This window comes from Aspergillus fijiensis (assembly GCF_003184825.1).
Source record: "Aspergillus fijiensis CBS 313.89 unplaced genomic scaffold BO72scaffold_4, whole genome shotgun sequence".
NCBI lineage: Eukaryota > Fungi > Ascomycota > Eurotiomycetes > Eurotiales > Aspergillaceae > Aspergillus > Aspergillus fijiensis.
The window spans coordinates 392887-407992 of record NW_024468980.1 but is presented as its reverse complement, the minus strand read 5'-3'; the positions used below and the strand labels follow the sequence as shown (position 1 = coordinate 407992).

At 52.7% G+C, this 15106-nt stretch overlaps 4 protein-coding genes and 5 non-coding genes across 9 annotated transcripts; 5 read left to right on the top strand and 4 right to left on the bottom strand.

The window, feature by feature from the left end:
• Window positions 1-411: 411 nt before the first annotated feature.
• On the bottom strand, window positions 412-1619 carry BO72DRAFT_444270 (zinc-binding alcohol dehydrogenase family protein). The gene has a single exon (XM_040943769.1). It carries the CDS (start codon window positions 1492-1494, stop codon window positions 448-450), a length of 1047 nt encoding a protein of 348 aa, XP_040805768.1. The 5' UTR covers window positions 1495-1619; the 3' UTR covers window positions 412-447.
• Window positions 1620-2502: 883 nt separating this feature from the next.
• On the bottom strand, window positions 2503-2576 carry BO72DRAFT_t23. Its single transcript has one exon. It is a non-coding gene; the product is annotated as a tRNA-Val (tRNA).
• Window positions 2577-3283: 707 nt separating this feature from the next.
• On the top strand, window positions 3284-3357 carry BO72DRAFT_t29. Its single transcript has one exon. It is a non-coding gene; the product is annotated as a tRNA-Val (tRNA).
• A 436-nt stretch (window positions 3358-3793) lies between these two features.
• Window positions 3794-4418, top strand: BO72DRAFT_444269 (uncharacterized protein). The gene has a single exon (XM_040943768.1). The coding sequence runs from the start codon at window positions 4116-4118 to the stop codon at window positions 4314-4316; it is 201 nt and encodes a 66-aa protein (XP_040805767.1). The 5' UTR covers window positions 3794-4115; the 3' UTR covers window positions 4317-4418.
• Window positions 4419-5819: 1401 nt separating this feature from the next.
• On the top strand, window positions 5820-5893 carry BO72DRAFT_t30. The gene has a single exon. It is a non-coding gene; the product is annotated as a tRNA-Val (tRNA).
• Window positions 5894-7496: 1603 nt separating this feature from the next.
• BO72DRAFT_t31 lies at window positions 7497-7570 on the top strand. The gene has a single exon. It is a non-coding gene; the product is annotated as a tRNA-Val (tRNA).
• An 847-nt stretch (window positions 7571-8417) lies between these two features.
• BO72DRAFT_t22 lies at window positions 8418-8491 on the bottom strand. The gene has a single exon. It is a non-coding gene; the product is annotated as a tRNA-Val (tRNA).
• A 66-nt stretch (window positions 8492-8557) lies between these two features.
• BO72DRAFT_177474 (O-methyltransferase) lies at window positions 8558-9860 on the bottom strand. The gene is made up of 3 exons (XM_040939446.1): window positions 9618-9860; window positions 8850-9551; window positions 8558-8780 (listed from the first exon to the last, which is right to left on the bottom strand). Exons 1-3 carry the CDS (start codon window positions 9657-9659, stop codon window positions 8736-8738), a joined length of 789 nt encoding a protein of 262 aa, XP_040805766.1. The 5' UTR covers window positions 9660-9860; the 3' UTR covers window positions 8558-8735.
• A 2464-nt stretch (window positions 9861-12324) lies between these two features.
• BO72DRAFT_465147 (OPT oligopeptide transporter family) lies at window positions 12325-14863 on the top strand (the record flags this gene model as incomplete). The annotated part of the gene is made up of 2 exons (XM_040946684.1): window positions 12325-14290; window positions 14361-14863. The coding sequence occupies 2 exons, from the start codon at window positions 12325-12327 to the stop codon at window positions 14861-14863; spliced, it is 2469 nt and encodes an 822-aa protein (XP_040805765.1).
• Window positions 14864-15106: the final 243 nt, after the last annotated feature.

Here is a 15106-nt window from a genome sequence, read left to right as displayed (position 1 = left end):
GCAGATGCAACGCCGCGGGCCCGCGGCCTGCGACCCTCGGCCCTGGGACTGCTGGCTGGCACCCGGCGAGAAGAGAGAAGGCGGTGGCGGGAGGGTCCCAAATTCTGGCATGACAGCGACAGAGGAGAGTAGAAGTCGGATGTGAATGAGCTCATTCGTGGTAATTTGTTCTACCAATAGGGGGGAAGCGGTCACTTACTGGGTGGATTGTATCTGCCTATGCTTCGCCAGTCATATACTCTTATCATCCACGTTATGTGAACACCATACGAAAAACGAGACAGTTGATTCAGAGAAGGGGATAAGTTGTTATTTGTCCTTTACAAAAAAAAAAAAAAAAGACATACTACGCGGACACCAAATAGTAACAAGCAATGAAATACAATTCCCAAATTAAAAATACTCTATATAGTTCATATCGCATAATTACCCCCCATCCAACTAAATCTAAGGAGTCTCCTCAACGTTGTAGACGAGCTTCTCGCCGCTGACCTTATCCTGCTTCAGCAGCTCCAGCCCCTCCATGACTCCCTCGAGCCCGCGGGCGCCGACCTTGGGCCGGTGGACCTTGATCTTGCCCTCGGCCAGCAGCTGGGCGGCGGTCTCCCAGAAGCGGGCGGCGAACTCGCGGTCCTGGGGCTTGGCGGGCATGGGGGTCTCGCCGAAGGTGAAGTCCTCGCCGACGGCGGTGTAGGCCAGGGTCCAGCGGTCGTTGACGTTCTGGCGCTCGATGCCCACGGCCAGGAGGGCGCTGTACTCGCCGCCCTCGGTGGAGAGGGCCTCGTCGCAGAACTTGGCGCTGGCCTCGACGGAGATCGTGTCCAGCACCAGGCGGAGCTTGTTGTCGGTGTACCGGCGGATCTCGGCGGGGGTGTCGGGGTTCTTGTAGTCGAAGGCGGCGTCGGCGCCCAGCTGCTTCACCAGGTCGAAGTTGTGCGGCGAGCAGGTGGTCAGCACCTGGTAGCCGGAGAGCTTGGCGAACTGGATGGCCAGGGCGCCGGTCGCGGTGGATCCGCCGTAGATGAGGAGGGGTTCCCGGGTGGTGGTGGGCGCGGTGGGCGGCGCCAGCTTCAGGCTCTGGTACAGCGCCTGGCCGACGGTCGTGATGCCCACGCCCAGCGTCGCCGCCTCCTGGAAGCTCAGGTTGGCCGGGATCTTGGTCGACACGTCCGCCTTGGCCACGATGTACTCGGCGAACGCCCCGTCCTCCGGCTCCACCGCGTTGGCCCCGTGCACGAACCCGCACACCCGGTCGCCCTTCTGGAACTTGCCCTGCACGTTCTTACCGACTTCCTCGACGATACCGGCGTAGTCGCAGCCGACCAGCACGCCCACGGGCGCCAGGAAGGCGATGTGCTTCCAATCGGTCGGGTTTAGGGCCACGCTGACCGTCTTGACCAGGATGTAGTCGTCGCGGAGGGTGGGGATGGCTCGGTCGCGGACCAGGCTGGCCTGCTTGGGGGAGGTGACCACAATGGCTTTCTGGGTGGACATGGCGGCGGCGGTGGTGGTGGTGGTGGGTGGATTTGTGTTGTGGTGGATTGAAGGGAGATGGGTGTTAGGAGAATTGTTCTGTCGGACCCCAGCAGGAGTTGGATGGTTTATATAGCAGGTGAAGGTTTAAAAAAAGCTTGCAGCTACTCCCATACCTGGGAAAGGAGGAAACGCTTACAAATGGCGTCAATGAGGCCATTGAAATTCCCAGATGACAAATCGACTTCGATTCTCTTCTGGTGATCTCATCTGGGCGGCTGCTTTGGGGCATTTCCGTGTGTGTCGACAGGACCCACTTTCTGCAGCGAATCCTCGCGGCGAGAGTTTTCTAAAAGAACCGAGGGAGGCCGCAGCTGCATGGAGTTTCTGCAGAGCTCTGCAGACCCGTTGGATCTACACAGCGGAAACTAGACCTATTTCGTTCGCCAAGCTACAGCCTCAATTGCTGGTCAACCGCCATTTGTCTAATTGATTGACATTTGGGTCTGGTACAGTGTTACATGGTCAGGGAGATTTAGAAGCGTAGATACTTTCTTGCCAGTTCGAGTTCCAATTTTCGGGGGGGTTCGTGTTTACTCATCCTCGGAGGAATGCGCTAATCACCGCTTGGAATGCTGTCTCGCAGGGTTTTCAAAGTGTAGAAAGTATGATTAGTTATCACGGGTTGATAATCAACTCTTGACCGTACTCGCTGGGATACCGACCGATTCGTGGTATCCCAGTTGTTGAGCTGCTGGTTGAAATTAGGTTTGATTACTACGATTAGTGAACGCCATGCAGCTAAATTAAAGCCGGGTCTTGGCACCGGTAGACTGCCCGACGGACCGGAGCAACTGGGTCTGCGTTGACGCTGCGGGTTGGATTCTACTCGACACGTCCGTATAGCGTTTATGACACGTGGTGCGAGACTCCAGTGGAAAAATAATGGATTTGCAGATGGTCTTCTCATTTCAGTTTATTGCAGTGTCGGAAGGGGCATTACACACTCGAAGTGTTGGCAAAAAGCAATGACCAGACTGGGGCTCGATCCCAGGACCTTATCGGTGTTAACGATACGTGATAACCAACTACACCATCCGGCCAATTGATGAAAGATGTGTCAATTTAATGCTTTGCAAGGCCAAGCAATGCACCAAGCATACTCCACTCCGAGTTTTATACTAACTTGCAAGTCATCAAGCAACACAGGGTAGCTCTGCCGTAATTGCTTGGGGTGAGGGTAGGTCGGCTTTTGTCTAGGGCCTGGCTAATGCTCGCGTACTTGAAGAAAGAAGGCCTACGGTCTGACTAGAACTGGTATTGGAGGGAGTTGGAGTGCTCCAAGTCATTCCTACGGGTGTGGTAGGGGACCAACGCGGGACTTTCTTGGGGGTGACAGCATGTGGCCCTAATTTGTGCGGTATTCTTTAAGGGTGTTTCTGCTATGTGGTTGGGGTTTTGGTGGTGCAGCTTGGTTCGATGCCCTGGGGGTCGAAGAATTTCGACAATTGTTGGCGGGTTTTTTACGTGTCATTGTATATATACTGGCCACGAACCTCGAGTTTTAACACCTGTGGCATTATCCAGTCCAAAACAGGCCCAATTGATACACAATACATTGCACACCAGACTCTCATTGTACAAGTAGACGCAAGGCGTTGAACTTACCCTCTAGTCGATATATCCTACGAAATAGTGGTGAGATCATCGGTTAAAAAAAAGATAGAAAGAGAAGTATTTTGCTTTGTTTCCCTTTCACCGCAATATAAAAGAACATCATGTCATACACAGAAACTCAAAATAATAATTTGGCCGGATGGTGTAGTTGGTTATCACGTATCGTTAACACCGATAAGGTCCTGGGATCGAGCCCCAGTCTGGTCATTGCTTTTTGTTCACATACCCTGGACGGTATCGTTTTTGTCATTTTCTGTTGCATAATAGCTGCAAGTACACAATTTTGACCTCCCGAGACATACGAGATGTTTCTCTCTAGTCAATCCCCGAAGTTCGCCCCAATCGCATCCTCCGCACATCAAAGACAACCACTTCCCTATCTATCCAAACCACCAGACTTAGTTCCCGACTGCCCATCCCTCTTCATCATGCCGATTCACTCCCCGCTCTTCTCCGGTCTACCCCAGAAACTAGGGCCTGGGAGGGCTGGCAAGTCCACTGAGTGCAGCTGCACGATGCAAGTACCACTGCATCTCCAGTAGCTGAAAGGAGGGCAGTGGAAGCTTCTTCGGGTCCTTAGTAAGCAAGCAAACGATATCACCAGACCGGATCATCGTCTTGGACCATCGACCTGTGAATTCCAGCCAGTTATTGCTGGCTCGGTCGATATCCGGGCGTGAGACCAACGGAACCTTCGCAGAATACGTCTGACCAGGGAGCCGGTAGATCTGGACGGTCAATGATCTGCAATCCTGGCTCAGCTTGAGCGGCTTTAGAGCAAAGCGTAGATTGGCCCAAGCCGTACCCGCATCCTGACACATGAGAATCCCGTTCTCGAGTCCATCGGTGCACCCGCAACTGATCGCCGCTTGTCTCCAAAATGCCACCCTAGGCCCCGACCAGAACATCCCTATAATGTCCCACAGCATGGCCGATTCCTCTGCCTGCCCAGGTGCCTCCAGCGGATGCGGAAAGGCGTTGCTGGACCATCGGATTCCACCATCTTCCCGGGTGATCACACAGGACCCGTCTCGCTCCTCGCACTGTGCCGGTCGTCAGACTCCCATCACCCGCTCGACACTACCGGAAAAATTAACACTCACCGGATCCCGCAAGCCATCACCTCCATCATCCCATGTCTCGGATACACTGTCCCTCCCTGGTGAAAGGAATGTTAGTTGGAAAGCTGGGGCTGGGTATATCTTCTATTGCCACTCACAGACTTCTAGCGCGTCCTTGAATGCGTCGGCGCCCTGGACGAACAAGAGCCGGAACACGCCGGGGGACTTTTTGCACTCCTCCGACAATGCCCGGAGAGTTTCAACATCAGCCAGCCAGAGCAGGGCCCGTATGCTTGGATTGACCTCGTCGATGCATAGGCCTGAGCCGATCTGTGAGATGATTTCTGCTCTCCTCGGATCGTCGAACTCGGGTACCAAGTTGCACATGGCTGAGCTCGGCGCCGCCATCTCCAAGCTCGGGGTTGTGGTATTTGGTTGCTCCATGGGGCGACCAATGGAGTGTCTGAAGGTGGATGTGTTGCACCTCTGTTGCGATGATGAGTGGATAGAAATTCCAAGAAAATTAGAAGTAGGTCGGAAGATCAGAGACTTGTTCTCAATGAGATGTAGGTTCCTTGGAACCCTGGATGGGGTAGTAGGGTGACGGGATAGGAGTTGAGCAACGTGGATAGAAGAGAGAGAAGTAAGAGTGAGAACAGGGTGGGGGTACACGTGGAATAGGACAATGAGGTGGTGATGAACGGGAGGTAAGGCAGAATAGTGTGGTATAAAAAGGAATCCAATTCCTTCAACTGGTTTCTGGTGTGAGGGGAGACCAATAGGGGCCGTGATCAGTTGTGTTCACAGAGCCCCGTGCTTCCTCGCCCATCATCATAGTTCATGAACTCCTCCGAAAGGAAAGAGAAGAAATCAATTGATAATGACCTCATACCATGTGGAGCAGATAGAAAAGTGACAGATGAAGTGGGACTGATACAAGTGTGCTTGATTGCAGGCTCCATTAGCGAGAGATTAAAGCTCTACATGTCACCTCGACATTCAGAACTCCTTCGTAAGGTCCAAGTTTGAGGAACCACCAAGTACTGGGTCAGTTAGGAGTAGTTCATAACTGCTGGGGATCGTTTCATTACATTCTCATGAATCCTTCAAGACAACAGCCGGAGATATCGCATCTAAGCCACAGAGAAGGCCGAAGAAATGCCTAATATGGAAGGATGGGTGCTGATGAAACAAACCGAATGACCACGAAGTACTGGCTTGCCATAGCCAGGCATCACAAATTGATCAGACACAAATTAATGCCGCCTTGTCAAGCATAGATCGATATCTCCACGTTGACCATCGCGTCGCTACATACTGTCGAGTAACTTATCCGTGTAGGACAGAGTGTGGTAATGCGAGAATTGCATGGCAACATGATACAAGACCGAAAAATTGAGACATTGCATGATCTGTGGCTCAATTGCCTCCTTATAGACAGTTCATAAGTGATGCCGAGAATGGAGAATGGTAAATTTACCTATAGTAGTTCGAACATGGTTCTTTGACCTGCTGCTCACTCTTACGCCTGATCTCTTTTTGGTGAAGGGACAAGTGCTCCGCATGTTCTGGAGTGTAAATGCAAAACTGAAAAAGCATTATATAATCGGCCGGATGGTGTAGTTGGTTATCACGTATCGTTAACACCGATAAGGTCCTGGGATCGAGCCCCAGTCTGGTCATTTCTTTTTGTCTCTCTACTTGCCGACCAGTCCAATCCTCTCAAATTCATCATGTACTCACAAACACAAAGATGGGATTATTTGGGTCAAAGTTTCCTTCTTGCTACTGGCTCGAGCCAGTCGGGATGAAATCCGAGCTTAAGAAATGTGTTGCGAAACCTTCTTGCGGCTTGACCTGCAGAAGCTGTCATTGCCGAACCCTAAGGCAAGCTGACGGCAGAATGCTTTGAGTCATGATGAGCCACTCAACCTAACCGTTTGCTAGGGTCAAAAAGCAAGCCCAGTCAAGAAATTTAAGTCCATTCCAACGCAGAGTCGCACTGATGCATGGCAAGATCCAAGTGACTTTCAATGAGTGCACGACCATGGCCAGGTATTTGTAGAGGATAGAAGGACGACATTTTTTTTGTGCTGATAAACCGAGGTAAATAAGGAAGTCACATCTGAGAACTTACTCACCAATCCCCTGAGCGTTGCAACCGTTTCCTCATCAAATCCGTCTCGGACAAACAATTCTTCATTCCACCGTGCGTCTGCCTCGTAATTAGAACCATCCTCACCCAGAAGCTATGCTTTATTCTGGGTCTCTCCCGTCCCACGGTGCTGAGTTCCAATACACATTACACTCTGACACAGTATGTGTCTCGCAATGGACTTCGGTAACTGTGAATACTCACAAATCTTCTCTCGTATAATGCCAATGGGATGGATAGGTACTCCTGGGTCTGTGAGGATAATTCATCACCAGTTCAAGTTTCACCTACCGTTATTTATTGGTCACGAACTACAACTCAATTAATTCCTCCTTTGTCAAGACTTAGCACCCTTCTGCCCAGTTTCAACTTGACCCTTCCTCACGCCCAGCCAATCTCACTCAAATTTCGAGGATTGTCAACTGAAGAAAGCGTCGGGGTAAGTTTGCTTTGTCTTACACGGTGTCAGTCGCCCTGTCACTCTCCCTTGTCGAGTCGGGTGGTCTTTAACGATTGTTCTCAATATCCAAGGAAGATCAAAAGCAGGTACCTCATGTTCTATCACACTGATTGCTACTATTGTCACACATCAGGTACATCCACAAGCGAGTTCCCAGAATTGAAGACATGCACAATCATGCCTAACCAGGTCCAGGGGTATCTGAAACATCTTGCTTCGCGGAGCCAATGGCCTTCGCCAGAACTAAATGAATTAAGCAAATCTTGGCAATACACAGTACGGTTTGTCCCAAAAAGGGCTACACATGTCGATAACATTACCACGACGGATATGGCTCACAGTGAGCCGACACAGACCTCCCATTTGCACAGTCGTATAGCATCCAAGCGGATGATTTGGTATATAGGAAGTACCCAGCATGACACCTCTCTTGACAGTTAAACCGTCCGGGGCGACAATCCACATTCTTATCGGCACATACATATTTGGAAGAAGCCCGATGGTACTATGCATAAATCTTTCGAAGATCTCAAGCCTGATAACTTCCGTGAGTTAGATCGATGGCAATAATGAGTGAGCGATGATTACCAAGTCACGACAGTTTAGCTTGTACTGCTTGAAACTGACTGTAGGGACGAGGTGTCAAAAAAAGAGCACGATAATCATAGTTGGCCGGATGGTGTAGTTGGTTATCACGTATCGTTAACACCGATAAGGTCCTGGGATCGAGCCCCAGTCTGGTCATCTTTTTTATCCACCGATATCTTTTGCATGATTTATCGACAACAAATCATCGTGAAACTCAAGGGATTCGCCAAAACTCTCTGCCCCTTGGCCAAATGGTTCCTGGGCACTGATTTTGCTGGGCTTCTGGAGCCTTTTGCGCCCTTCAATGGGCTGCGGGATACCCCACATGCTGGCAGTTAATGGAAATGGTTCGCCAACAACGCCGACGCAACCAGAGCTTTCAGCACCATGGACGGCATGTCATGCTCTCATTTATTTGAGCTTGGTAACGTTCAATCACCTTGGTCGTTGTGCCCTGTCGCAATCTGGTATCGGGTAACGCACCTAGTCGATGAGAGTGGATGATCTAAGCCTGAGATATCGAGTCAAGAAAACAGCTTCTACAGCCAATTCCTATATCCCAATAAAAGGACAGTGAACTTTGCTTCTGATCTGACATCCAGACCCAGGCATATTCCGACTGGCTCAAGTTACTCAGACAGCGACAATGTGCCACTCATTGACCTTCAGCTCTAATGTCTCCCACCAACTGGGATTCTACGTGTCCTCCGAGAGACATTGATTTTTGAACGAGCCGAATTGACCCGGTCCATGTTTCACGAGTTGATTTCTCGTAAGAACTACTCGCAGACTCCAGCTTGGTTATTGGCGATGCCGTTCGCGGACCTAGCTCTAAGTTGACCGAGACAATGAGTCCAGCGGGAATCTCTCCCCATACAAAACCATGAACTGTACCGAGCCAAGATGATAATCCTTTGCTCAGCGAAGTAAAAGTAGTAAGGACATGGTCATACCCATGTCAAGAGAGATATTGAGGTCTTGAAACAGCAAAAAGCAAAAAAGATGACCAGACTGGGGCTCGATCCCAGGACCTTATCGGTGTTAACGATACGTGATAACCAACTACACCATCCGGCCTATTGATGAAAAAAAGCCCAATTCTTTGGTTACAGTAGCCTACAAAATTACAGCGATCTTAAAGCTCTTCACTCAGGCCTCTTTTAACCGAGGGAACGACATTGCGAATATAGCATAGCATCGCAGGCTTCTGTATAATGCTCACTTAAACCCAGCGTCTGCTGAGTGTCTTCTATCTTCCAGCCCTCTCTACCATAGCCCATCCCTACCCCCAAGCATGGATAAGACAAGCCATTCCAGCCATTCAAACATCCTCCTCGCCCAGAACCGTCGTGACCGCAACACCATCCTAAATCCAGTCAGCATGACATTCAATGCTCCCCTAGAACCCAAGGCAAGGGAAAGAAAAAACACATACCCTGCCAAACTGCGTCTCAATCTCCCGCACAACAGTCTGATACACCAGCCCAGGCCTAGGTCTCAACCCCGTCGCCTGCCACCCCTTCTCCCCCTTCCGCGACTCCAACAACCCCCTCTTCTCCGCACACCCAGCCCTAACCCACTCTAAATACTGCGGTGCCCCCGGCATCACCACATTATCCGCGACCACCACCGACTTCTCCGGCACCAGCAAACCCAGCTCCTCCATCAACCACAAATCCGGCAGGTACAGCTCCTGCCAATGATCCAGAAACACCAACTCCACCGCTTGCACCTCCCCATCCGCCACCAACTCTCGGAGGCTCGATGCCGCCGACCCCACAATCACCCGAACCACATCCTTCAGACCCGCCAGATCGATCAGCTGGTTCGCGACCGCCGCCATCTCCGGGTTCTGCTCCAGACTGAGGTACCGGGTGCCGCCGGCGGCGCGGAGCGTCGCCCCGAACAGGATCGCGGAGTATCCCACGTACCCGCCGAGTTCGATCATGATGCGGGGCTTGTGGGCGACGATCAGGTCCCGGATGTAGGCGCCCTTGGGGGCGCCGATGTTCATGAGCGGGTTGTGCGTGTGGCTGTAGGCGTCGATCGCGGCCAGGATGGCGGTCGGGTTGTTGCGCAGGGTGGGGAGGTCCGGGTGCGCGTAGATGTAGTGGAGGAGGTCGACTTCGCGGCCATCCTTGCTCCCCGGGGCGGAGGTTGAGGTTAGTGTTTGTGGTTGGAATTGTTGGCGGGATGGACTTACGAGAGCGTAGGGTAGAGGCTTTGGGGCGTGGGGCTTGGACATTGTGTGCTGCGGTGTGGGGTTGCGTTGGAGTATGCGACGGATGTTAAGGTGTAGGTAAGGGAAAAGATGCTTAGAGATGATTGTGTCGGCTTGAGACTGAGGGTGCAGGTTTCCCGTTGAGCTGTATGAGTCTTTTATGTCATGGTGCTTGCGGTTCTTTGTACCCAGGCAGCCGTCGGCGATTCGGCCATGTCATGGAGTTTACCCCTTCTTTGTGCTGTCTCCGGACGGACACTCGGGCTTAACACGGATGACGTAGCTTTGATGATGATAGCCCGACTATCTTGTGTGGTTGCGTTGCTTTTCTGGGATTAAGGTTAGATGCGCCACGGAGATAAAACACGGTGGATGGCTCGGAGCCGAGGATTCGGCGCCCGGATCGCGGGGTGGAAGCCGATCGACCTGCCAAGCCACAAGGCTGAGCTCAATCCATGGCTTCTGAGGTGCCCACATACGTTTTCATCAAGCTTATTGACTCGGACTGCTCTACTCTAGTGCTCTCGTTCGCTGACGCTTTTCTCTCTAAGCTGCCTTGTGCTGACTTGTGCTCTCATGATGAGATCGACATATGGAGTACCAACATTTCGAGGATTTGACCTACAATATGCTCCTGAGGCCCAGAACCTTTACCATCAAGACTGTACTGCACCCCAACAAGACAGCCCGCCGAAATTTCTGCTCTTGTTGGGGCCTCCGCAGTTCGAAACGGCAGTAAGTGACCATTCGACATGCCAAACCAGCTTCCACTTCGGGCTCGAAGAAGGCATGGACAACAGTCTCTCCCACAAAAATAAAACACTGAGCAAACCAAACAGGAGGTACTCCAAGATCGTTGATAATACTGAACCCGGTGCTCCGGTCGCAGATGGCTGGTGGCAATTCACGAAGGCAAGACCGAGGCCGAGTAGGCGACCACATTTGCCAACAGGATTCGGGCCAGATGGAATAAAAAAAGCCTGGCGGATGCGACTAGTAGTGCTCGAGACCCGAAGCGAGTCAAGCTTCTGAACACTTGGGAGGTATTAAGATCCGTACCTCGCCCAATGGAATCCCGATCCGCTGCTCATATAGGCGGGTAGTTCGGTCTTGAGGATTTTGGCGTAGCTATATGTGCAGCCAGCACTTCAAAGTCAAGGCATCCGAGGTGCCTTGGTGCGGAGGACGATCGAGCAACTCGATCGGCTGGAGCGTCAGGCTTGTAGGAGAGGTCCGCAGACTGGTACGGTTCCAAAGCCGTTGGAAAATCTGAAGGAGAAAATAAATTCCTCTGTGTTGCTCGTCCGATTAGCTGAAGAAAAGTAAGGCAGGATGCCTCGAGGTCCAGAGTGCCCAAATGTTAGTCCACCACGGTTGCTCCTTGGTCATTAAGTTGCGGGTTAGTATCTCGGTTACAGGTAAGTAAAGTTTGATTCTACATTGATTCGTGGCAAGCCCGCAGGACTAAGATTGTTAGCTTGTTCGTCTGATAGATCACGCCATTTCGGGGTGGGATTGTATGCCTCTTCGATCATTCTCGTCGCATGCATGACCGACAAGGGAGATCGAGAATCGTGGCTGTAATGCTGCACCTTTCGAGCACATATCCTCAGCAGGACTGGTGCCGCTGACTCAAGGAAAAAAAGAAAGTCAGTAAAAGCAGAAATGTCACAATTGTTCAAGATAAGGAGGCCAGCACTGTGATCCATAATCGAAGAGTGCGTGGCAGGTTCCAGTAAGAAAGACCAAAGACCCCAGACCAATCGGAGAAGGGGTCGGACGCCCGATGGTGGAGGGGAAGTGACGCCTGGTTGCTGAGGCGGTCATTTGCCATCGCTCAGGCACCCACATTTCCTCTTCCATCTTCCCGTCCCGACAGCCAATTTTCCCCCCTCCAACCAACTACACTCCAGGAGATCGATAAGCTCGATGGCCCCACAAAGCTTGACTGACGGCAGTACTCAATTGAATTGGCGACTGCCACCTTGGACGAAATCCCACCTTCACCATCCACACACTCCTAGTCAATGCTGCCGAGCCGCTCGGATAGCAGAGCGCCACCAATTGCAACATGCATTTCCCTCAGCACCACCGCGAGGACTTGGATGGCTCATGGGAATTCTTTCAAGAGACAGACTCATGCGGTTCTTCCACAGTAGTCTTGTCTTTGATGGTCACAAAGACGAATGCTTTACATTGGCGGATTGATTGCGGGGACGCCTCTCTTATCGCGAGAACTGACCCACCCTGCTACTTGTTGTCATTCAGCTAACGCCCAATCACCGTGCAGTCGCCCCTCTCATTCCGCCTGCAATACATATTCCATGCTCAGCCGACCACATATGCCCCCATTGCGCATGCAGGTGCCATATTTCGTCTTGCAGGCAGGATATGCTCATTGGACGCTTGCGTGGTGACGGGGCAAAGTTGGTCAACCGAAAACAATCGTCCTATCGCAGCGGAGCTTTCACCATATCATCCCAAGAAACCCCGGGGAGGATTAACGCTTTCATGCTAATGCAGACGCGTTATCAGGCACTACGATTGTGTGCTGCATGGCCACCAAATCAGCTGGAACGAAGCCAGGCGACCATTAAAGAGATGGAATTCCACATTTCCCAGCCAAACCTCTTGTTGAGAGCAAGTCGCTCCAAGTTTCAAGACACCTTAAAGTCTACTGTACGTCAAGATGACTGGCCACCACGAAAGAGGCGCTCTCAAAGGGCTTCAAGTAGACCAGGAGAAACTTGGAGCGACCGAGACTAGTATCGATGAAAATGACCTCGACGGCCTTCTGGTTCAGTTGAAGGACATGGTGGCTGAAAATGAGCTCGATGTCAACTTTCCGGCCCACATCCTCAACCAGGCACGGGAGATTCTCGATGCCGAGGCCCACCACGTTGATCTCTCTCAGCTCCAGACTCTCGTGGCGGAGATCGCCAAGCACCGCGACTTGATTGCGAACGACTCGCCGTACGCAGAAGTCCGCGCCGTGGTGGACCCAACGGACGACCCTGAAGTCTCGGCCAACACCTTCCGGGCCTGGTTCCTCGGGCTGCTGTCGACCATCATCTTCACCGCGGTCAATCAGTTCTTTACCCTGCGTTATCCCACCATCAACATCTACTCGTTAGTGGCCCAGCTACTCTCGTACCCGTGCGGCGTGTTTCTAGCGCAGGTCTTACCCACGCGAAAGTGGAATCTATTCGGCTGGCACTTTACCCTCAATCCCGGCCCCTTCAATCAGAAAGAGCACATGCTGATTACTGTCATGTCCAATGTGTCATTTGGAGGCGCGAACGGTACAGCTTATATCACCTATATCTTTCAGGTCCTCAAGGCCAAGTCCTTCTACAACATGACGTCTCTCTACGATCAGGCCGGATTCCAGATCCTGTCGGCTCTGTCAACCCAGCTGATAGGCTACGGATGTGCCGGTCTGACGCGGAGATTCCTGGTGTATCCGCCATCGATGATCTTCCCCAAGTGCCTGTCCACCATCGCATTGAACAAGGCCTTGCACGGCGACGAGGGACGTGACAAGGAGGTGAACGGGTGGAAGATCAGCCGCTACCGCTTCTTCATGTACTGCTTCGTCGCCATGTTCGTCTACTATTGGTTCCCCGCGTACATCTTCCAGGCCCTATCCTACTTCAACTGGATCAACTGGATCTCGCCCGAAAACGCCAAACTGGCCATCATCACCGGCACCATCAACGGCATGGCGCTCAACCCATTCCCCACCTTCGACTGGAACATCGTCTACGGCCTCTACGACCCGATCATCTATCCCTTCTACTCGCTGCTGAACAACGTCGTCGGAATGGCCATTGCATCCTTCTTCATCATCGTGCCGATCTACTTCACCAATGTCTGGAACACAGCCTACTTCCCCATCAACAGCAACGACGTCTTCGACAACACAGGCAATACTTACGACGTGAGTAAGGTGCTGAACAGCAAGGCCGAGTTCGACGTCGAGGCCTACAGCAAGTACAGCCCCCCGTATCTCTCCGCCGGATACAGCATCATGTTCATGGCCTCGTTTGCAGCGTACCTCGCCGCCATCGTGCACATCGCGCTCTACAACCGACAGGAGATCACCAAGGGGGTGCGAGCGCTGTGGAAGTGGACTAGCGCACGCGACGAGCACGAGGACGTGCACAACCGGCTGATGCAGCGGTACAGGGAGGTACCCGAATGGTGGTACCTGACCATCCTGGCTGTCTCCTTCGTCTTTGGCTGCATCGCCGTGGCCCACTACGACACGGGCATGCCGATCTGGGGCCTGGTGTTCGCCATCGCGCTGTGCCTGTTCGTGCAGATCCCCTACGGGATGATCTACGCCATCACCAACACGGAGGTGACCAACAACGTGATCGCCGAGTTCGTGGCGGGCTACGCCATCCCCGGAAAGCCCGTGGCCAACCTGATGTTCAAGGCGTTCGGGTACATCGCGTGTGCGCAGTCAATCCAGTTCGCGGCCGACCTGAAGCTGGGCCACTACATGAAGATCGCGCCGCGTGTGCTCTTCTCCGCGCAGGTGGTGGCCACCGTCGTCGGGGCGTTTGTGTCCGTGGGCGTGAACGCGTGGGCGCTGGCCAACATCTCGGACGTGTGCTCGCTCGACCAGCCCAGCAAATTTACCTGCGCCGGTATGTGCCCCCCTTCCCTACAACTCATCCAACACCCCTAAACCCGCCCACTAATACCTTGTAACTTCAGGCGCCCGCGACTTCTACACCTCCTCCGTGATCTGGGGCGCCATCGGCCCGCGCCGCCTGTTCGGGGTGGGCCAGATCTACAACCCCCTGCTGTACGGGTTCCTGATCGGCGCCCTCCTCCCGATCCCCTTCTACCTGCTGACGCGGTTCATCCCGCGCAGCAGCGCGGCCGCGACCGCCGTGCGCTACATCTACACCCCGCTCGTCCTCTCGGGGATCTCCAACCTGGCGCCCTACAACATGAGCTACGGCTGGCCGGCGTTGGTGGTGGGGTTCGCGGTGAATTACTACGCCAAGCGGCGGTGGGTCGGGTGGTGGGAGAAGTACGCGTACGTGTTCACGTCGGCGATGTCGTGCGGGGTGGCGATCGCGGCGATTGTGATCTTCTTTGCCGTGGAGTATCACGAGGTCGACATCAACTGGTGGGGGAATGAGGTCTCGTATGTGGGTTGTGATGATGCGGGGTGTCCGCTGTTGGGGATGCCGGCGTCCGGGAAGATTTAGTGGGCTGAGGATTGTTCCTTAGGGTCGATCTTGCTATGGTATGGGTTGGAGTCAAGGTGCTCAATGATATGATTCGTATGTATTGGTCTATGTGGTATAATCTAGTCTATATCTATATCTATCTATGAAGTCCAAACCAGGCCAGTAACAAGAAGAGAACGCTGACACAGGAGCCCAAAGAGGCAAACCAAACCAAACCAAACCAAAACACAGCATATATACACAGTCGGAGAAAACAATCAC